Raw genomic sequence first — 24,626 nt, forward strand, 5'->3', positions numbered from 1 at the left:
TGACAAAGAACAATTTACAGTTACAATTATATCCTCACAATCACCTCTCTCACTCTCTCTCATACACACACATACTTCCCTATAAACTTAAAGGTCTTGTTTTTCAGGCAGCTTTATTACAGGTTAAAATACTTAGCACACTAAAAGTGCCTCCTAATGATCTCTACCTTTGTACAGATTTTTTGGTACTTGACATGTATGTCCACATCCATTGGAGCAGCATTTCTTCACCCCAGAACATTCACTGTCAGCCTCACAGCTTTCAACACAGGCAGCCGCAAAACCGCTGGCCTTCTCAGGTGCTGGGCAGTCTCCTTGCTTCACTGACAGGATATACTTGAGGAATTCACAGCTAGTTAGGCATTCATAGTTCTTCTTGGGGAAAAGAGGCTAAAGGGAACATGAAACAATTGGACAAGTCTTCAGTGGAAAAAAAAATAGCGCTGAAAGTTTTCCAAGACCTTTGGAAAGAAAATTCAAATGTTCAGCTATTGCAAGACTACCCCTGAGGATTTACATATCCATTAGCTTCTAAACAAAGCTTGCAGAGTACAGAATGGTGAATTCCCGCAAACAAGACCGCTGTCTTTTATGGAATTACATTGTTTTTATCTGCCAGCTTTTCTCTTGTTTTCCTCATATTAGCTGACTATGAAGTTGCTTCATGACAGATTGAAAACATTCCCAAAACAAAGGGGAAGGGTTGTCTGGATAGTCCTTTTTGGAACTATTCTGCATTTTTTCCTTTGTATTTCAAGGCACTTTAACCCTAGTATATTGCATAGCAGTGGTGCAGGAACTAGGGATGCTGGGAGTGCTACCACACACCCCTGCCTTGAAGTAGTAATAGCAAACACCAAATACATTGTTTCCATCATCAGCACCCCTACTATAAAAATCATTCCATAGTGCATAGTGCAACCTAGGGTGACCGGATGTTATGATTTTATAGGGACAGTCCCGATTTTGGGGTCTTTTTCTTATATAGGCACCTATTACCCCCTCCAGCCTCATCCCAATTTTTCATACTTGCTGTCTGGTCACCCTAGTGCCACCCCAATCACACAGACAAAATGTACTAGTAATATTTTCATTAGGTTATTGAATCATATTGTTGTGAGGGGACTTACCAACATCTTTATGCTAATGTCATTTTTTTTAAAGAAGAGATATTTTTTCAATGATCAGTTAATTCTACTTCTGTGAAAAAATAGGTTCAGTTCTCTGGAAAGCTACAAAATGTTAAAAGGTATGTACCATTGTAGTTCCAATAATGGGTTTATGGAGTTCATTTAAAGTTGCTTCTAAAAGTATTATGAATTTTCTCAGAGAATGATTTTGGAGCCCTATTCTACAAGCCCCTACTCTTGTGAGTAACTCTTCCTCACACTGCTAGTGCCACTGTTTCAGTGGATTCCTCACATGAGTAAGAAATGCTGAATTAGGCCCTTATTTCCCAGTAGATACTTTGCAAACTTTGAAGTTAAATTTTTGCTTCCAAATGTTATCCTGAATAAAGAGAAATTGACATAATTCCACTGCAAATGAGAATGGCCTGGGTTAATTCAATCAAAATGGCATCTTCTGCAGTGAGGTTGTGGGTGACAGTGAGTGTGTGTGAGAAGGAGGAAGAGGCTAATTTTAATCCTAAAACATCACAAATTTGCAGCCAGTTAATTAAAAAACTTTATAGCCCCTCGAGGCATAATGTCTTCAAGGCTTCTCCTCTGCAATCTGTTTCACAGCTCATTTTTCTGCTAGCTGCTAAATGTGCTGCTCTTCATTACTGGCCTTTGAGGTTCTAAATTTAGCTTCAATCATAAACTCACTAATCAAAAAGGGATGCTAGCACATTCTAAATACAATAGAGCAGTGTTCTACTAACGTTTTTCTTTTAAACCAAAATGTGTGAATTCAAATTTGGAGATGTAAAGCCATGGTGAGGAGAGATGTATTAGATGATGTAAGTTATACCCATTTTATACTACTTTAGGTCTTGTCTACATGAGAAAGCTGCATGAGTTTAAATCTATTAAGGCTATGTCTACACTATAGACCTTATAAAGGCACAGATGTACTGCTGCAGCTGTGCCACTCTAAGATCTCCCATGTAGCCGCTCTATGCTGGTGTGAGAAAGTTCTCCAGCCGGCATATTTAAACTACCTTCAATGAGCAGTGATAGCTATATCAGCAGCAGAGTGTTTTCCACCAACATAGCGCTGTCCATACCAGCAATTTTGGTGGTGAAACTTATGTCGGTCAGGGGTGTGTTTTTTGACACCACTGACCAAAAAAAGTTTTACTGGTAAAAGTGGTAGAGTAAAGTAGACAAATCCTTAATTTAAGGAAATCTAAGGACTTGTTTACAGAGGGAAGTTTTACCAGTTATGCTAACATATTTATATAGGCATAGTTACACCAGTATAACCTGACCCCATGCAGACAAACTTATTCTGGTATAAAAATACTTTTTTGAATTCAGTTTAAACCCGTTCCCAGGAGACATAAACTAAGCCAAAAAAAAGGCATTCTTATACCAGAATAAGAGCGGGAAGGCAAGGGGAGGGGGGCTAAAGCGGTATAACTTTATCAGTTAAATTAACACCTTAGATTAAACCAAAAACACTTCTCCATGAGACAAAAACAAAAGTCTTGTCTATGCACAGACTTTTATTAATTTAAGGGAAGGATGTTTTAAAACTGATTTCATTAAACCAGTGGAAACCCCTGCATAGAAATTCTTATTTTGATTAAATTCAATTTAGTTTAAATCTGTAAGAAACTAATACATACATTTATATGAACCACTCTCAAACCAACTAGGATTATCTACACAACATGTTGCACTGATTTAAATAGTCTATGCTAGAAAGACTTTGCTGATACAGCTGTATGGATATAGTTATAGTGGCAGAGCCCCCTAGTGGATATTTATCTTATATTGGCCTAAGGTGCAAGCCAGTATATCTAAACCAGTTCCCCAAACAATATACAGAATACTGGTAAAAGGACTCTTGACATCATAGCTATGTTATTTGGAGGCATGGCTTTTTTCACTCCCTTGAACCAACATAGACCAGCCTAAATCAGGGTTTGTCTACCTACAGAGTTATTCCAGAATAGCAATTCCCAAAGAACTCTTCCTGATTTGGACATTCTTGTTCTGGACATTTGGACATTATGGTTCTGGAATAAGACCGACTTTCTCCAATTTAACTTAATCCACTTTGGAAGGGGATTAACATAAACCAGAAAAAGGCTTTCTTATTTCTTATAATAAGAGTGTCCACACATGGAGTTAATTGGGAATAGTTAATCTGCATTCAGTTCTCACTCTACCTTATTCCAGAATAATTTTCATGTGCAGACAAAACCTCAGTCTTCCTTCATCAACCGTAGAATTGTAAAGAATTCTAGCTCATATGTGTTTCAAACACACTTTTTCCTACATGGGGCCTGAAGGGATGAAAGGGAGTGTAGCAGGAATAGCAACTAGCTAGAGAGATTTTAACAGAACTTCTCATATCTGTAAAGTTAAGTAAGCTCATTCTAGTGAGGGACTCAAGTTTCAACTTGAGGAAAGCACCTGGTTCATATAAAAAATTCAGTAACAAATTGTGAAAATAATGTTTGTTACTCAGATTTAAAACTACTAAATTGTTACACTCTCATCCTTCCAAAATACAGGAGAATGTGACATATGTAGATTGTTTGTGTTAGCTGTCACCTTAAAGTGCAAGCCTCCATAGTAGTACAAATGAAAAAGACAGCTAGAACAAAGTGAGAAGAATGCCTCAGCGCTGACCTACCTCACAGAAACTTTGGCAATGGTTTTTCTTCAAGTCCCAAGATTCTTTGCAGGGCTCCAGGCACTGGGGAAAATCATGAAAAAGAGAAAAGGGACATGTCAGTAAGAGGAAAAAGTAACATGCATAGCTGACCTTATGCCTTTATTGATTGTTTGATCCATAGGAAGTTAATAATAGGTTTCTTTAAACTACTTTTCTTGAGGATAAGATTGTGTCATAGTTTCAGATCAAGGTCATTTTGAACCACTGTTAGATTATAGGAAATGTTTCCAATATTTCTCACTGTACTAGGCAGTATCCTTGGCTGTGTATGTTCCATCCCCTTAATTGCTGTGTTGAACTTGGATACTGATAATAGTTAACACCATGCCACTGGATTGCTCCATGGAGCCTAGAGACAACCGTTATTATCTAACCTGCTCTTGCAAACTAACCCTTGTCTCCTGTGCTTAACCTAGTAAGTATGCTGGCATATGAGCTCTGCCAGGCTGGGAGGTGAAGGAATCCTGCCTCCTGAGACTATGGAGTAGCAGTAGCAGAGCTCTCATCACTGTTCTTATGCATTTGTGAGAGACAAGACCCAATGGTCATGTAGTAGCAGATTCATCAATCCCAACCACTGCTTCTTCACCTTCAAACTCCACTATACTGGGATATACAGTGAGCTTAGTACCCTGGTATACAGGATGTGCAGACCCCCAGCACAGAATCCCCAAACCTGACCCACACTACATACCAGAGCAAAACTAGAGCCAGGCTGTCTGGGACCCTCTGTTGCCAGGGAGAAGGGAAAAGATTTGCCACTTCCTAAAATCTTCACTCTTCCTTATTTTTGGGGTGTTTTTAAAATTATTTTTAAGGCAAAAGATCTTGGAAAATACTAATAGAGGTGAGAGTAAATTCCATATACTATCCCTGGTCACAGGGTAAAGCTGCTACTCTGGAGAATAAGGCCCTTGATGTACAGTTTAGCATTAAAATCATACATATTCCTTAAATACATATTGCATTTTGTTTTAGAATCAAGAATTTAACATAAGAACAGGAAAATGGTCACAGTGGCTCAGACCAATGGTCCATTAGCCCAGTATCCTGTCTCAGACAGTGCCCAGTGCCAGATGTTTCACAGGGACTGAATAGAGTGGCTCTCATAGGACCATGTGCATCTACACAGTTGAGAAATGAACATAAACATATGACCTATATCTAAGCATAATTGTACATATGTGCCATGGCAAAAAACTAAATGCACTGAAACAAGATTTGCCTTTTTTCCTACTAGTGAAAGAGAACTGTGAATTCAATGGGAAAAAAATCATAAAAGTATTAGTCACAGGGGTTGCAACAATGAAATATAACTATCTCCCACTTCCTATTTTGGTATTTTGGTGTTTTAATCCCAGCTTCTGGCAGTTTAATAACCACAAGACACACTTTAGCATAATTAGACTGATACTTTTTAAAGCTTTCACTAAACTCCAACAATTTAATGAACTCCAGAGTTTTCTTGCTTCTGTGCTATAAGTACCATACGTCTGAGCCTCATTCTGCTCTCACACCAGTTTTACAACCCTCAACTGGCTTTGATAGAGTTAGTCTTGATTTACAATGGTATATGAGGGAAGACACTATGGATGAAATCCTGACTCCATAGGAGCTCTGCCATTGACTTCAATGACCCTATATCTTTTCCTAATTCTTGCTTGGTTACTGCAGAGACACAGCAAGCTTTCATTAGTAAATAAGACCAGATCTGACTGGATCCCTCATCTACATACAAAAAGGATCTTCCACATGTGCCTCATACTCTTCCCACATGAATGGAAGGCACTGTTGCCTCTATGGCACTGCCCCTCCACTTAGCCTGAGAATCTGGGGGAGGTGGGACAGTGGCAAGGAGTAAGTTGGGAGGCCTGACTGAGGTCCTCTCTGTCATGGGGATCAGCCAATGAGGTGAGTAGCTGATGGCATAAGAAACCATGACTCTGCAACTTCAATGAATGCTTGGGTACTGGGGAAGGAGTCACCGGGAGCAGAGAAACAAAGTGCAGATGGGTCTGGCCTACTGCTGATAACCCAGGATTTAGGATTCTCTTCATATAGGCAAAAAGAACAGGACTACTTGTGGCATCTTAGAGACTGACAAATTTATTTGAGCATAAGCTTTCGTGGGCTACAGTCCACTTCATCGGATGCATTGACTGAAAAATACAGCAAGAAGATTTTATATATACAGAGAACATGAAAAGGTGGAAGTAGCCATACCGACTGTAAGAGGCCAATCGATTGAGATGAACTATCATCAGCAGGAGAAAAAAAAACTTTTGAAGTGATAATCGAGATGATGCATAGAAGGTGTGAGGATACTTAACACAGAGAAATAGATTCAATTAGTGTGTTATGTAGCCCTCATCACCATAGCAAAGGAGTGTCTTACTCACATGAATGAATGTGTATTTAGCCTCATAACAACACAAGGAGATAAGTCTTGATATTGCCATTTTACAAGTGAGAAACTGAGGCACCAAAGTCACATGGGAAGTCCCTGGCAAAGCCAGGATTTGAACCCAACTCTCTTGTATTTTAGTCCAGCACATTAACTAAAGAGACCATCCCTGAGATCTCATATGCTGTTTGTAGGGAGGGCAAACCTTACCCCATTAATGGCAACATTCAGGGGCAAATCTCAGGCCACATCCAGACTAGGTATTAAAATCGATTTTAGATACGCAACTTCAGCTACGGGAATAACGTAGCTGAAGTCGAATTTCTAAAATCGAGGTACTCACCAGTCTGGACGGCGCGGCATCGATGTCCGCGGCTCTCCGTGTCGATTCTGGAACTCCGTTCGGATTGATGGAGTTCCGGAATTGATGTAAGCGCGCTCGGGGATCGATACATCGCGTCCAGACTAGACACGATATATCGATCCCCGAGCTATCGATTTTAACCCGTCGATGCCGCGGGTTAGTCTGGACGAGGGCTCAGAGAGGAGAACAGTGCAGATATTTCTCTCTGTTTAGATCTCTCCTGTGGATTTTCTCATGACATGAATCAATATGTCTCATAGTGGCCAACCTGTGTTAATTTCTAGTAAGGCATTCTGTTCTGGTTTACATTACAAATACTCTTCTGAACTGCATTTTATTTATTATATTTAGATAAAGTTCCCCCTCCCTTTATATAGGCTTTAAATAGGCTGTTTATCTATGTGTGTTCTGCAAAAGAGTGATTCTGATCCACATTTATTGAAGTGCCCAAAGTGGGGCATCCAATCAAGCTAGGGACTCAGCTGAGGATTCACCCCTAAAAACAGGAATTTGACAAATGAAAGTCTTGTATGATCATGCCCTCAATCAATAATGCCTAGACAGGAAGATACTGTAAGATATAAAATATGTCATGTTGAATATTTAAATTAAGTCAACCCATTGTCACTAGCAGTGGCAGGCAATATTTGCTTTTTATGTCCAAGTCTTCAGAAAATATCTGGATAAAGTATGTGTGTCATGAAATTAAACAACCAGATGACACATTTCAAAGACTTTGCTGAAAGTCACCAAGAGCCCAATCCAAAGTGCCGTGATGTAATTTGGAGTCTTTCCGTTGATTTCAGTGGACTTTGGACAAGATTTCATGCTGGGTAGGAGAAAATACAATTCTTCTGGCCAATAAAAAGAATTTTAAAGACAGGCCTACAACTCTCATGGGAAAAGTATTCTATCCAGCAGGTAAACATTTCCTGGCTTTCCAGATTATTGTAAATGTGTGTCTGTAAAAGGATTCTGAAAATCCTTCTTCCAGGATAAGGCAAAATTTGTGCCAGGAAGCAGTTTTCTGCTGATTTTGACTATTTTATTTATAAAGGAGAAAAAAGTCACCTGGAACCATACCACCAGCTCTCAGAAGCTAAGCTAAGTGCAGTACTTCGAGGACAGACCACCAACGTATGCCTAGCTGCTGCAGGAAGTGGTTCTGATGATTCAGTCAGTAGATGGCACTATTCCCTCTGAGTTACTGCTGAACCAATTCCAGCATGATGTTAGGGTGCATTGTGCTGCTGGAGAGGGCTTTGTTTTGTATGAGAGATAAAACTGAGGCCCTAGCCACCTGTGGTACTCTTCATACGAGGAAAGGTGTTAACCTGCTGCCCTGGCCAAATTTCGTTTTGGATAACTGCACTATCCCTATGTTAAAATCTGCTGTAGTTTAACTCAGCCTTTCCTTTCCTGTTCTAGTCTATTTTACAGTGTTGCTGTGAATTATTAAACAATTGCCATGTTTCAACACAGTACCTGTTTTAAATGATAACTCAAATGATCCCAGTATCTTGTATCTTTCAAAACCAATGTAGGTATAAACTATGTCAGTGATGACTACATATACTCAGGAATAATGTTACGCTCTTGGCACTGGTTGAGTTGTATGAATTACTGCTATTTATATCAGTTGTGTTTTGCAATCCTTTTATCGTGTTTTTTAAATTATGTTAGGGGACATTCTTCACTATGAAAAGAATTTCTTTGGTGCGGAGTTTTTAAATATGAATAAATACAAATAGGCATATGAAAAGTATGGCCTATAATATTTACTATATTTAGGGAACAGAGTAGGAAGGGATTTTCAAAAGTACCTACTTAGCATTGGCTTACTTATGGGTTTTACTACAGCTGGTTGGGAATTTTCCAGATAAATGTTTTTGGGTGGAAAATGGTGATTTGCCAAAAATGTTCATGATGAATCATCCAATAATTTTTAATAGCTTTAAAATTGTTAAAACATTCCTTTTTGACATTTGAAAAATAAAGTTTCATGTTTTCATTAAAAACATTTTGTTTTAAAATTGTAGGTAATTTATACTAAAAAGAGTTTTAAAATACTTTTAAAGTCTAAATCAAAACAAAATATTTCAAAATTATCAAAACATTTCAATTGGCCTGATCTCAATTTTTTTTCCTGATTATCGATTCATAAAATGTTTCAAGATTTTGACTTTTCATCATGCTTTGGGATGGGGAAAAATTTTGAAATCTTGAAAATTCTCATGGGACAAGAAAACCATTTCTTACCCAGCTACAAGCCCTTTGTGACTTCGGTGGGAGCTTTCGAAACTCTCACACATAGTGCATTGCAAGTCTTTTCTGGTATTATATATATTTTTAAATGATAGTCTATTAGTTACTCTAGGGGGAAAAGTCTTCATTTTGTATTTATTTAAACTGTGAAAAAGAAAGGTTAAAGGGGTATGTGAGCAGTGGACACCACCTTGTGCAAAACTCCATTTCAAGGGGCCTGGATCAGTCCTTAACCCAGGCAACAGTGGCTTAAATCAAATCAGCTTAGAAAGAAATAAAGAAGCAGCATAAGACAAATAAGTCAAAAAGCCATTCACTCTTAGAGCTTGAGTGTGAAGCTTCTTAATGTCCCACAGAGGCAACTGAGTAAAACAGTCATGCCAAGAATATTGCTTAAGCATAACTCTCTTTTCTAGCACCAGTTATCATACCCATTTCCATACCTTTAGGGTATTGTATTAGAGATACTGTAAAAAAAACCTGGGACCTAAATCAAAATTGTCTTCCACCTGTAAGACACCAGCATTCCACAGGGACAAAGTCTCTGAAATGATGTAGGTTGTGACTAACTGCCACTGTGTATAGACCATTCTTGGTGGCGGGATCCCAACCATAGAACTCCTTGCCAGAGTGATCAGACTAGGGCTGGTCTACACTAGGGGAGGGGATCGACTAAGATACGCAACTTCAGCTACTTGAATAATGTAACTGAAGTCGAAGTATCTTAGATCGAGTTACCTACCATCCTCACAGTGCGGGATCGATGTCCACAGCTCCCCCGTCGACTCCGCTACCGCCGTTCATGTTAGTGGAGTTCCAGAGTCGATAGGAGCGCATTCGGGGATTGATATATCGCATCTACATGAGACGTGATATATTGATCCTCGAGAAATCGATTGCTACCCGCCGATACGGCCGTTAGTGAAAATGTACCTTCAGTCAAAGAACGACAGTGTTCATTAAAAAGAACAGGAGTACTTGTGGCACCTTAGAGACTAACAATTTTATTTGAGCATAAGCTTTCGTGGGTTACAGCCCACTTCATTGGATGCATGCAGAGGAAAATACAATAGGAAGATATATATATATATACACAGAGAACATGAAACAATGGGTGTTACCATACACACTCTAACAAGAGTGATCAGTTAAGGCGAGCTATTACCAGCAGGAGAGAAAAAAACTTTTTGTAGTAGTAATCAAAATGGTCCATTTGCATCAGTTGACTAGAAGGTGTGAGGGGAACAGTTAGGGTGGGGGGAAATAAACATGGGGAAATAGTTTTACTTTGTGTAATGACCCATCCACTCCCAGTCTTCATTTAAACCTAATTTAATGGTGTCCATTTTGCAAATTAATTCCAATTCAGCAGTCTCTCACTGGAGTCAGTTTTTAAAGGTTTTTTGTTGTAATATTGTGACTTTTAGGTCTGTAATCGAGTGACCAGGGAGATTGAAGTGTTCTCCGACTGGTTTTTGAATGTTATAATTTTTGATGTCTGATTTGTGTCCATTTATTCTTTTACGTAGAGACTGTCCGGTTTGGCCAATGTACAGTGTTCATTAAGGTCTACAACACATCTTTTCAGCGAAGCCTTCCCCTCGGATGGACGGTCCTAAAAAAAAGTGGAAAAAAAATCCTACACCAACAGTCAAGCTCCTCTGCCCAAGGGAAAAGTGAGAAAAGTGTCTTTTTAATCTGGGCTTTGCATATCTTAGTTTGTGTAATACTTGATAACCCAGTTATAAATAATATCTAAACAACTAAAGGAAGTTAGAAAGAGACTTGATGATCATAGGTACTTTGTGGATATTCTCCAATTATAAATTGAAATAGAAATTGTTACACTCTGTATATCAAAAAGTTCACCATGTCTTGCCAGGATAATGCAATCTTTTGGCTTCAGGATAGGAGAAGCTCACCCAGTCCAAATTCACACTTAGCATGCCAGCCTAGTGCGGCAATATTAGATATAAGAAATATCATATTACAGACCCTATTTTTCCATGAAAACTTTTCTTCTTTACTAGATAAGAGTCATGAGATGCAGGCCACATTTTCAGAAACTATTTTTCATAATACAACTGAACATAGGCATCAGGAGCTACTTACAATTTAAAACACAAGATGACTGTTTGTGGGATGCCTATGGAAACCAACCATCTTTCATTATTTTTTTGGCACATTATTACAAATTACGCCCAGAAATACAGTAACCCTCACACATTCACAGCCTAACAGAAGCAGTTATAAATGCCAAAAAGACTACTTTGTAATCTTAGCACTTAATTAAAAAAACAAACTAGGTGCACTGCTCTATTTCAGATACAAAAAGTCTGCATTGGCACTTTTTCATGTAGAAAATCCAGTGTGACTACCAGGGGCCAGACACCTCAAGGAGAGAACGGAAGGTTTAACTCCCCCAAAATAAGCAGTTAAACTAATTGCACGCTACATTATTTTACTGTAAGGAATATTGAGTAAGATCTTTTATGAAAGCCTTTCATGCATTGAACTTAATAGTTATCATGAGATATGTATACAGGTTATGCCTGCATTCTCCACTACGTGCAGTGGCACGCTTCACCGCTCCTCTCAAAATCCAACCGGAGACCTCTCTGTGCAAAAACCAGTGCACTTTTATTTTCAGTGTTTGTTCCCACCACCTTTTATATACAGTTCATTTCAGTCCAGGCAGACCCTTGGGGGACAGCTAGCTTCTGCAGCTAGTTGGGAACTCCAGCCTAAGGCTCCTCCCTTTCCCACCTTGGGTGTGATGAGCCAGTGTCTGGGAGGTAAGAACTCAGGAAGGACAGATTGGGGAGACCCAGAGCTAGAAGGGCTTTTGATGTCACCCTCCAAAGAGTAAGTAGGCTGGTGGCAGTCAGGATGAAACCTTAGCCTGGCTATTGGTTTTAGGGAATTCAACCATAACTGTATAGCACAAAGGACCACAAAGTTACAGGGCAGCTGGTGATGGAATCTCATCCTGGTCTGGGTGGATCCCAAAATGTCACACCCAGGTTTAAATTCTAAGACTTATACCTATCAAGAAATGGATTAATATGTTATCAGGCTATAGCCATGAACTAAGAGGAAGCAACAATCACCCCTTTCTACCAGCCTTCAGTATGAGTATCATCCCTCCTTTAACTCTATTAACGCCATCCCACACAAATGCCTGGCTTGAGTTGTATATGTTACCATGAAAAAATGTTTGTTCATCAAACTGAGGTTACAGACAATGGCACAGTATTCCCAGGTTGTTTAAAAGATCCCTGTGTTATTTTTTCATGTTCTCCTCACTTTGATTTTTGTCCAATATTAATGCATGTGACCAGCTCCTTAGCTGGTGTACACTGATGTAATCCAGTGTGTCAAATTAATGTAATGAAATGGAAAACTCAGGCACACATTGTTTCTGAACAACACGCAACAAATAAAACACTAGAGACAGAGATGCCCTAATGAACTGTTCACCTCCTTAATTCCAAGATCTCATAAGACCCAGTGAGGAATACTAAATTGTGGAAGCAACAGCTGTCAGGACAATTTATATCAGAACACTGCTTGAGATACCAGTGACCATTTTGTGTGATCCATCCTAAACTGAGACATGCTTGCTCTCTGTTTTTCTTCTCCCCTCAGTCCACGTCACCCTCAGAGGCTGATGAGCCAGGAGCGTTAGTGATTATCTCCCTACAAACTAAATCTGCAATTTTATTTTCCAAACCAAACCACTGCCACTCTCAATTGAGAGGGATTAATAAGTATCTTTAAAATACTGAATATGTCTGTTAATGATGACAGATATAAAGCCTACTATTAGGTACAAAGCATCAGCTCCACATGACTGCCCTCAGGTTCTTCCTGTGTCCACATTAAAGAGCTTCACAAGGCAGACATAAAACGAATAACATTTCCCCTTAGAACTGGAAACAACAGGGTTAAATAACATAGAAGTGTTCCCAGTCTATGTTGTTTGTATTCTTACTACTATAGGTCAGTGAGCACTACAATTTGGTAAAGAGGGAGAGTTTTGTGTTCGAGTCTTAATTAAATTAGTTACAGTTAGGGTTATTCTGTGACACTACCATGCTATCTGGGAACCCAGCTGATATTGCCTGATTCACTAATTGAAGAACTGGTTTTGAATGAAAATCAGGTCTCAGATTTTGAACGGTCACTCATCATTTGCAGATGAGTTGTAGGAATGGACTGTTTTGGCACTTTAAAAATACTTTAGGGTCATTAGTTGGATCCTCACTGAAATGATCACCCACCATATTTATTATCTTTGTTCTCTAATGATGCACTGCTTTGTGTGTAAAGATGGTGCTGCTGCAGCTGGAATCCATTTTATTCCATTAGGTTACATCTGTGAAATCTATCCTCTTCTATATTCACTCACTGTACCTTTATGCTTAGAAACAGAAAACCTGATATACATCACAGTGAGAAGAAAAATCCTGCAAATGCAGTCAATATTCAAACATCATATTCTTTACAAAAGAAGACTGTTAATAATGCTATTCCTCACATCCCAGGGGTTAACCACTTGGGGAGTGCGGGGGGTAGGGGAGGAACAGCACATGACATTAAACTAAAAATACACTGCCCCCTGAATAAAAAACAGCACTTGTTACAATATAAATAGTCAGGACCAGCTTCTGTTCCCGTAATATTGAATTGTGCCCTCCTTCACAAAAAGGTGCAAGGAAGTCAATAGGATTTCTCATGGAGTAAGGTGCTATTTAGTGTGTATAACAGCTTTGGATTCTGGCCCTAAGACATAACAGGAATAGTACTCTTTGTTTCAGGCCCTTTTCAACCTTTAATTTCTGAAGCCCCATAACATCCCAGGGAGAGACAGAAGTATTTATTTAAACTGTGAAAAAGAAAGGTTAAAGGTGTACATGAGCAGTGATGGACACAGCCTTGTGCAAAACTCCATTTCAAGGGGCCTGGGTCAGTCCTTGACCCAGGCAACAGTGGCTTAAATCAAATCAGCTTAGAAAGAAAGAAAGAAAGAAAGAAAGAAAGAAAGAAAGAAAGAAAGAAAGAAAGAAAGAAAGAAAGAAAGAAGCAAGCATAAGACAAATAAGCCAAAAAGCCATTCACTCTCAGAGCTTCCATCTACTTTCCTTGTACTTCCAGGGGTTCTTTCTAAGGGCTCATCTACACTTGAAATGCTGCAGCTGTGCCATTGTAGCACTTCAGTGTAGACATTCACTACAGTGATCGAAAGGGTACATAAGCCATCTCCCTGACAGGTGGTAGCCAGATCAATGGAAGAATTCCTCTGTGCACTGATTACACTGGGGGTTAGGTCGGCTTAACTACATTGCTCAGGGGCGTGGATTTTTCACACTTCTGAGCGATGTAGTTGGGTCAACTTAAATTTTGAGTGTAGACCTGGCCTAAATCTTTCAGAAACAGCCTGGCATAGAGTTCTTGACATCCCAAATTCTTCTTTTACACTTTCCTCTTTATATTTGGGCTTGCTCTCATTAGCTACAGCCAGTGGGACATGTCTCTTCAAAATTGACATTTCTGACAGCTGAGCTGAGTGGGGCTGGTTTTACTATGTGCAGCAGGGAGGGCTCTTAACCCTTTCCCGAGTGTGTTTGGTGAGGGAGCTAATCATAGGAAGGGATTTACCAAAGTGGTTTAGGAGCACAAAACTTGCACTCCTAAATCTAGAGCTGGTTAATAAATGCAGAAAGGGAAGGTGTATTGGTTTATTTAGACCTAATGAAATGTGTGCTTTTCTTTAACATGGTTATTATGAAAATTGAAATATTAATGCTAAATAGAATCTAGCTAATTTTCACTTAGCTAATTTTCACAAGGCTACTAATTTGTACTAGGCACAACAGCCTCACCCCACTTCTCTGTCAAAATTTAATAGTCTTGTAGTGAGGCTTTAGATAACTAAGGATTTAGTTATGACTCTTACGACAGTGTAGCATTATGAAATGAGGGAGGGTACACAACCAAGCAGTGGTTGCTGAAAGCATTAGGTCTGTGTAGGGCAAAAGCAGGTGAAATGAGAAGCATACTTCCTGGCACCATTTGCTATGCCCCTAAAAGAAAGGTTGTGAAGACCTCTCTGTGAGAACTCTTGAAGATTTACTTTGATTTTCTGTGCAACAGTTACTTTTTGTTTGTTTGCTTAACTGATTCTCAGTTGGTTATAAGCCAGGCTTTGCATACACTCCGATTCAGAACATGAAGAATTTGATTTATGATCCCTTCCTTGCTGCAATCTCTGCACAAAAAAACCCAGCCTTCCTCTGAAAAAAAATTGCAAAAACAATCTTCCAAATATGAACATAAATCACTGAAGCAATGCCTTCCTCTATCTGGTGAGAATCTGAAACAATAGTTCTGAGAGGTGTGAATTGCCCCATTCATCTCAGTGTGGTACTAACTCTGATAATGCACATTTTATTTGAAAACGGTAGTATCTGTTTCACTGTTGATGACTTTAACATCTACTTTGATCATTCCACAAATGCAATCTGCTTTTTACACCCAGAAATCAAAACTCCCAAATGTCTCATACCAAATCATCAAAACCTCCAGCTTTTCCTAACACTTTCTATAACACAGTTATAAAAAATTTCAATAAAAAGTTCTGCAGCATATTGAAAATTTAAAATATACTGGCAACGTAATATAATTTGAATATAATATCAACTTAAATAACAGAGGAATATTGTACTGCACTGTTTCTTTAAGTGTTCATTATGCTCCCCTGAGGAAGAAATTAGCTGAGGCACATGGGAATACCCTGAACTGGCGTGCAGATTTTTGCTTTCTTTGTTTAAGTGTTTCATTGTTTTGATTGTGATTCTTTTTTTCAAAAATTAACTACTGAATATATCTGATGCAAAGAAGTCTGTCTGAGTTTCCAATGGAGTCTTAACCATTAGCTGTAAGGTCTGAACTGCCCCACATTCATTTGCATGAGTGCTAACTCGGATGCCAATGATGATAGTTAAAATGCCAACATTTTCAAATATTTCACTGCTCATCAAAGCATGTAAAAAAGGAGAAAAAGTATACTGACCTGAAGATCTACACTAGAATGTAAAATGGAGATGTGTGAGGGGTGCAGGGGGAGAAGGGGTCATAAAATCAATCACAGAAGATGCACAGGTCTTTAAGAATACAAGGCAGTTTTTCAGAGGGAGGCTTTGGATTGGTTTTGTTTAACTAAAAGAGTGATGGGGATTCTGCTTCCAGAGGTTTGGGAAAGATGACTGTTTGGATTATATTAATCCCCTGAAACCCGACATTTAAAAAATGTATCTGAATTTGTCACAGCATGTCCTATCTGATTTCCTGGAGAGATGCAAAGCCCGAGAGCCGTGATGCAACGTTTAGGTCAAGCTTACTGGTTGAAGTGCACATGGTCTTTGTGGTAAGGAGCCCACTGTATCCCACACTGCACCCAAGATGAAACAAAAGATTACATGGAGCAGAAAGTCAGCACAGGCACATGTTTTGATTTACTGATGGTGAGTGTCATCAGTATTTGATGTAAATGAAGGAATTCTTTTAACAGAAAATATTTAGAAAGATTACTATTTCAGTGGAAGAACAAGAAGGAAGCACATAATCATATTATGGCAGACGCAACTGCTTCATATCATATCTGTTTAGTGAGAAAATAACACTGACATCTCAATATCTATCTGTGTAGGTTGGTTGTCTGCTATGTCAAACTTTCCCAGTATCAATACATGTTTGAAAGGACAGAAGAATAAATTTGAGGAACGTTTCCATGTTTCCAGTCTTCATTGCTATATCACCATAAAATTGGCTTCCAAAATAGTAACGCATCCTTCACAAATACCAGTCAATCAATTTGTGGATTGTGTGGTAGGCTTGTTGACAAATGAGTAAACTGGAGCTAATACTCTTATAACTTCTTCAAGTTCACAAGATAACAGTGATATTTTGAGCTGCCCTTGCATATAGTTCTGTTGATCTACCATTTCGGGGAATATACATACAGTGTGTTTGTGGTATAAATTTATTTCAGTCTTGTTCTTTATAGCATTTTAAAATTGGCAAGTTGATCCTCTAAAATACTTAATAGTTTTTAGGTGTAGCTGCTGCATAAAAACAGGTTTCAGAGTAGCAGCCATGTTACTCTGTATCCGCAAAAAGAACAGGAGTACTTGTGACACCTTAGAGACTAACAAATTTATTTGAGCATAAGCTTTCATGGGCTACAGCAACGACAGACTGCTGAACTGGAATTAATTTTCAAAATGGACACCATTAAATTGGGCTTTAATAAAGACTGGGAGTGGATAGGTCATTACACAAAGTAAAACTATTTCCCCATGTTTATTTCCCCCTACCCCCACTGTTCCTCACACCTTCTTGTCAACTGCTGCAAATGGACCATTTTGATTACCACTACAAAAAGGTTTTTTTTCTCTCCTGCTGGTAATAGCTTACCTTAACTGATCACTCTCATTAGAGTGTGTATGGTAACACCTATTGTTTCATGTTCTAGGTGTATATATATATAATTGACTGTTCAAGACTCTTTATGCAGCAGAACAGGACTACTTGTGGCACCTTAGAGATTAACACATTTATTTGAGCATAAGCTTTCATGGGCTACAGCCCACTTCATTGGATGCATGTAATGGAAAATACAGTAGGAAGATATATATACAGGCATCCAATGAAGTGGGCTGTAGCCCATGAAAGCTTATGCTCAAATAAATGTGTTAATCTCTAAGGTGCCACAAGTAGTCCTGTTCTGCTGCATAAAGAGTCTTGAACAGTCAATTTACTATATACCAAGCCAAATTGTCTTGAGGAAGATTTTAAGGTTGTTGTGGTATTTTTTCCTTTGTTTGTTTTATAATTCTGAAATAATAACACTTGTAAGATGTTTGGTGATTTTGTTACATGACATGTTATAGCTCTTCTGAAGTTTTTGAAAGTTTTCATAGAGCTTGAGTATAAATACCACTATCAAGCCACGATGCCAGGGTCTCAAATACCAGCAATACAGAGATGATACCTAGTTTTACCTTTTCTTTATCGCTGACACAAACAACACTCTCTACCAACTATCCTCCTGACTGAGTGAAACAAGCACTTGGATGAAAAGCAACTGGTTGATGCTTGATTTGGGCAAGAGGCAGGTGAAGTGAGTGAGTAGAGGGAAACAACTTCAGGTTCTAGCAACCACCATCACCTTTCCCTCCACTGAAGGGGTCTGTCCTCAGATTGAGCCTCCACTGAAGGAGTCTGTCCCCAAATGGCCTAACCAGTCTGCAGTCTTGGTATCTTCCTGCTGGACACAAAGATAGTGACAGATGATACAAACACTTTTGTCTGTGTATGATTAGCCAACTAATAGCGTCCCAACTCAAACATGGACCCAGCCACAGTGAACTATGTCTTTGTGACCTCCAGGCTGAAGTATTGCAGGCTACTAAACCTAGATATGAGCACTCCAACATCAACACAACTTCTGTTAGTCAAGAATATATCAATCTGCCTCCTCAGTGACACCAGCTACTGAGAACATATCACCTTGATGCTCCACTCATTACACTGGCTTCCCACATAATAGAGGTTCAAATTCAAATTCTCAGTTAATCCTCAGTAATTTTCACTGAATTAGTCCAAGATACCTCAGAGAGCACCTAATGATGACTTCCCCCAACAGCTATATTCCTTATGAACTATGAAGCAGTCATCCTCAAGTATGCAACTTGTCAGACTGGGAAGTAGAGCTTTCTCCACAATAGGGTCAAATCTCTGGAATCCATTATTGGAAGAGATCAGAATGATCACAAAACTTACTGTCTTCAGGATGACAGATAAATTTCACTTCTTTGATTTAGCTTTTCCACAGTTGCATTAGAAACTGCAAAGGAGAGAGAAGGGGGAACAGGAGGAAAAAGAAGCCATGGCAAAAACAAAGAGAGAGTGAAAAAATGGAGTAAAAAGAGAAGAAGCAATTAAATTAAAAACATGCACTAGTATACTCTTGATAGTCTCAATAGGATCTCAGATATTACTGTGATCACTGCCATTACAAGATCCTACCAAAAAAAATGAGGAGTCCTTGTCGCACCTTAGAGACTAACAAATGTATTTGAGCATAAGCTTTCATAGACCCATAGAACCCAAGGATTCCAGCCCATGAAAGCTTACGCCCAAAGAAATTTGTTAGTCTCTAAGGTGCCACAAGGACTCCTTGTTGTTTTTGCTGATACAGACTAACACAGCTACCACTCTGAAAGATCCTACGAGTTAGGATTTACTTGTGCAAGATGAATCAAGCTTCTCTGATTTTTGTAAGAGATTTAAGCCAAACAATATCTTGAAGAGTTCAACATGGCTAAACCCCTTACTCTTCCCCTCCAAATTCACTAGTCTTCTTACTTTCTCAGTTACTGTGGAGAACCTCTCCCCCATCACCAAGACCCATAACATGGGCATTATCTTCAATGCTGCCTTTTTATCTAGATCCTCACATCCAGGCTGAGTCTAAATCCTGCCAGTTCTTTCAGTATAATAACCAGTATAATAACCTAGCCATTCACAGAGCTAAAACTCTTGGCCAGGCTCTCATCATCTCACATCTTGTGCAATCTTGCCCCACTCACATCCACTGAAAATACTACTGCAAAAACCGTTTTCTCCACTGCATCAAGCACAAACTATTATTCTTGGCTTTTAAAGCCATTCACAGATTATTCCTGCTGTATCTATCATCTCTGCAAACTATGGCTCGTGGGACGGATCCGGCCCATCAGGGCTTTGGATTTGGCCTGCAGGATTGCCACCCCCATGGCCCCATGGGCCCCGCACTGCTCCTGGAAGCAGCTGGCACCATGTTCCAGCAGCCCTTGGGGGAGTGGTGAGCAGAGGGCTCCATGTGCTGCCCTCGTCTGCAGTTCCCGTGGCCAGGAATGGGGAACTGTGGCCAATGGGATCTTCAGGGGAGGTACCCACAGGTGAGGGCAGAGCGTGGAGCCCTCTGCCCCCGCTCCCCCAGGGACCCCAGGGACGTGCTACCAGCCACTTCCAGGAGCTGCGCGGGGCCAGGCCCAGTGCATGCCATTGCCGCCCCAGAGCTGCTCCAGGTAAGCGGTGCCGGGCCAGAGCACCTCGTACCCCAACTCCCTGCCCTGAACTCCCTGCCACACCCCTCCTGCACCCCAACCCCTTCCCTGAGCCACCTCCTGCACGCTGCACCCTTCCCACACCCCAGCCCCCTTCCCCAGCCTACATTCATGACCCCGCATGCAATTTCCCCACCCAGATGTGGCCCTCACACCAAAAAGTTTGCCCACCCCTGCTCTACACGATATGAATGATTCCTTCCTGTAAATGATGTTGGCCTTCATAGTCCATTTGTTAAGTTTTCAAAGAAGTACTTTTGTCACCCTTCATGTATGGAAGGCGCTCCAATGCATACCTGCAAAGCCACGGTGGCCGGTGTACTCTGACTATTGTTTTTCATGCTGACAAATATTGTTTCAATTTTTTCCTTGTACTTCTCTCATCTCTTTTCTATATTGACGTGGTGTCTCTATTAGATTGTAAGTTCTGCGGGACAGGGACCATCTTTCTGTTAGTGTGTTTGTTACAGCACCTAGAGCAATGGAATTCTGATCATGATTGGGGATCCTAGGGACTACAATAATACAAATAATAAATAATTATAACAATATTAATAACAAGATGGGTTAAATAGTAGCAACTCAGCTGCTTTAGCTCAGGTCTCCTCTCTTGGGTTCGAGCCTTGGCTCTGCAATTAATATGATGTGTGGTTTTTAGCAAGGTAATTTTCCTCTCTGTTCTAGTCCAACTTTTGAATACCATGTCTATTTATACTGTCAACTCTCCAGGCAGGGACTATCTCTAATTATAAATTTGCCCAACCTTTAAAACAATGCGACCTACTACTATAATAAAAATAACCTTTACTGTTAACTGTATGAATCTGTATAATATAAGCTTTCAGGTGTTGTTTTACACAGTTTAAAATTATTTACAGTAATTATTATTAGCTACCAGTATTGCCAACATGTAGGTTCTGGACAAACATAAAAGACGACATGGGCCCTAATCCAATCAATCTTACACTCTAAGACACTACTGTCTTTTTCATCTGCTGTTTTCTCAGTTTGTATTGGTTTACTATTTGCCTTAGTATTCAAGACCACTTTTAAAATCAAAATCAATCCTAAATGTTTTGACACTTTTATATCTACATGTAATTTTCATCGACAAAACATTGTTCTTTTAATCTCAAAAGAAGGCAAGGAAGAAAAAATTCCACAAGCTGGCACTTTCTCCATCCAATCTGTTACAAGATGGTTTCAGATAACCACGCACAGGCTCATTGTACGCACCATCTTACTACGGCACTCAGAAAGTGTCTGTCAGATTAGTACTGCTCTCTCAAAGAAAAGTCAAGTTTTTTGTTGTTCTTTTATAAATGAGCTAAACTAGTGAACTCTTGAGATAATAGATTATTCTCCTTATACATCCTTTTTCAAATTCACACATACATGTCTGAATGATGGAGCCACAACAAAATGCTCTTTTGCCTTGTATCCACCTCAGTGCTGTGGTTTTATAGACCACCAAACAATCAGAGATGGGATAGGGGGAGAAGGCCTTCTTTGTCTAAACTGCTACTTTGTTTCTCTTCTCTGGCTTTCCACTTCCCGCCCAGCACCACCATTGCCATCAGAAACGACATATTCCGCATTACTAAATAGCAAGAGCCATAGGGCTTTTCACTTCTAATTTCACGCCATAATAAAATGCAGTGGTTGTTTCAGTGGGGGATCTGAAAAGCCTTTCTTTGTGAGGTCTGTTTGATGGTCAGGTTAAGTACCACATTCTGGCAGCAGGCATCTGAGCTTCTTCATGCAGTCATAGCAAAGGAGGAGGAAAAGGAAGGGGATAAAGGGGCAGGGGGGGAGTGTCTCCTTTAAATAAAAATTACATTCTATCTCTTGACCAAAATATTTGGAAAACTGGTGCCTGCCTCATAGATGGCCCAGAAGAGCTATTTGTTTATACTATAAAAGAAAACAAGATCTGTCTAGGTTGGGGTTTTGTTTGTTTTTTTGTGGGCTAAATGCTACAATTATTTATCTGATGGAAACAAAACAAAAGGAAGTCCATGGCTCAGAAGCAGATTAAGGTGATATGAATTTGCTTGGGCAAGAGAAAACAAAAAATGCTGAAGAACTTGGTTTTGAATTTTTGTTTTTTTTTTGTTGGAGTAAACACACACACTAATCAGGAATAAAAAAGGAGCGCAGTGTTCCCAAGCAGAATCAGCTTTCTACTATCTGAATGTGATCGCAGTTAGGCTCTGTCTACACTAGAGACCTTACAGCAGCGCAGCTGGACCGATGCAGCTGTGCTGCTGTAAGATCTCTCTTATAGCCACTCTATGTCGACGGGAGAGAGCTCTCCTGTCGACATAATTAAACCACCCCCAGTGAGCAGTGATAGCTATGTCGGTGGAAGAAGCTCTCCTGCCAACTTAGCACTGTGCACACTACTGCTTATGCCAGAGAAACTTATGCCATTCAGGGGGGTGTTTTTTTCACATTTGTGAGCAATATACATTTTGCTAACATAAGTGGTAGTGTTAGACATTGTATAACTACTGCTTCTTTCCGTAAGGATGGCAGTTCCCTCAAGATGATCCCAGTTACACTGGGACCAGAAAATAATACACTACACTGTCCTAAAGAAAACTACTCACTAAATGTTCTACACTTAGCTATAGTCCATCAGCATGAAAGATGTTTCTCATTTGAGCCCTGATCCTGCAAAGCATCCCTGTATGTAGAATTCCCATTGAGTCCAATAGACGTTTGTGTGCCAAAGGTTTATAGGATTTAGCCCAGGGGTCCAGCTTCACCCATATCCTATTCTCCGCATGCACACTAAATGTTTTAAATGATACCAAATGATAAATAATAGATCTGGTTAAATAGCAGATCTATAAATAAAGGGCATTGAATAATATTTTAAGTGTGTCTCTAGGATATTTGTTACTTGCCGTTGGAAGGCAGGAAGCTGCTGTATTACTAGAAAATTAAGGGATACAAAATAACTATTTTCCTTTTGTTTCTTATCTTGCCACACATGCTACACACCAGCATACATTCACACTAACCTTTTCTGAGGGGGGGGGGACATCAAGTCTTTGTAAAGGTATTGTTTCTAAAAACCACATATTGGTCCAATCTCTCACAAAGCAAGTAACAAGGCTTTGAACAAGTTGGGACTATAGTGGTGGGGTATGAATACATAGATGGATGGATAGAAGTAATCCTTCTTACAAACTGGCAGCTTCTTGCAGTTGGCAGCAGAGTGGCTGCACAGCCACTTATGTTCTACACTATTATAGCATGTAATTGCAGCTGGGTCATCTCATGCCCCCTCCCACCCCCCGATATTAGGAGCTGTGGGCCTGTGGATCTGTACAGTGTTAGATTCACTGGCTATTTGTCTGCCTTTCCCACCAGCCTCCCACAGTATCCTCTCTTTGCTGTCATGGAGGCAGACACTTCATAAAACAGTTCCAGGCACACCAGGAGGTATTGTCCTCGTACCCAGACTCTAAAGAGACTCCATCAGAAACAGAACCCATTGCAGTTTCACTGTGTGTAGGATTCTCCACACCAAAAGACAAGAGCAATGTTTGGTTTCAAAATAGAAAGTAGACAACAATGTGGACTAATGGCCCACCACACAGAATCTCAAACCCATACCCTTGCCATTTTATTTCAATAATGAAAATAAATTAATACATTTGCTCCTGGGCTGAGATCTTGTAAGCCAAGTAAATCAACATAACATTTCATTGCCGAGTTAGGAACTCCTGAAAACACATAGTTATAAGTATCAGAGGAGTAGCAGTGTTAGTCTGGATCTGTAAAAACAGCAAAGAATCCTGTGCCACCTTATAGACTAACAGACGTTTTGGAGCATGAACTTTCGTGGATGAATACTCACTTTGTCAGATGCATGTTCTTAGCTATATGAAAATGACAACAAGCTCATGATTAAAATAGTGTAAACCTTAATTTTATCTGAATGAATCTATTATTCTAGAGTTAGGCCATGTCTCATAGGCACACTCCTGCACGGAGGGTAGCATGGAGCTGCCCCTCCCTACAGGGAACTTCAGGAGTCAGTTCTGCCTCCCAGAACGCTCATGTGTACAAACTGCACGTGACTTTATAGGCCATCTGAATGGCCTTCAGGTTTGCTCAAGAAAATACAGCTCGATCTTTCCAGATGCCCAGGTGAGACAAGGTTCTCTGAAGAGAAAAGAACTGAACAGGCTAGGGGACAGATAATCACAGCTGCACATAAGCAGACACCATTCAGTGGCCTACAGTAGATTTATTGATTCCAAGGCCAGCAGGTAACATTGTGATCATCACCTTCTCTATAACACAGCCCATAGAACTTCCTATAGTACGTAATTACTATAGTACATAGTAATATATCTCCAGCGGTGCACAGACCAGTGTGAATACTGTACATATATGATTTCTATCAATAAATTAATGACCAGCTACTCAATGACCATGTCATATAGTTATTAGGGGAAATGGTACTTATTCAATATAAGTAATGAATTTCCCCTCTTTCCCCATGATAATACAGCACAGTTGCGATCAGCAGAGGCATGGGTACTAGATC

The 24,626-nt window shown here is 39.8% G+C and overlaps 1 protein-coding gene across 2 annotated transcripts in view; it reads right to left on the bottom strand.

The window, feature by feature from the left end:
- ANOS1 (anosmin 1) overlaps window positions 1-24,626 on the bottom strand; it is a 179,072-nt gene that overhangs the window by 68,098 nt on the left and 86,348 nt on the right. For both annotated transcript variants that reach the window (XM_030572375.1, XM_030572367.1), the window contains 2 exons: window positions 3,811-3,873; window positions 168-390 (listed from right to left, as the gene is read on the bottom strand). In XM_030572375.1, coding sequence (XP_030428235.1) covers window positions 168-390; window positions 3,811-3,873 — 286 coding nt within the window. The remainder of the gene's footprint in view (window positions 1-167; window positions 391-3,810; window positions 3,874-24,626) is intronic.

Source organism: Gopherus evgoodei, chromosome 1 (genome assembly GCF_007399415.2).
Source record: "Gopherus evgoodei ecotype Sinaloan lineage chromosome 1, rGopEvg1_v1.p, whole genome shotgun sequence".
Taxonomy (NCBI): domain Eukaryota; kingdom Metazoa; phylum Chordata; order Testudines; family Testudinidae; genus Gopherus; species Gopherus evgoodei.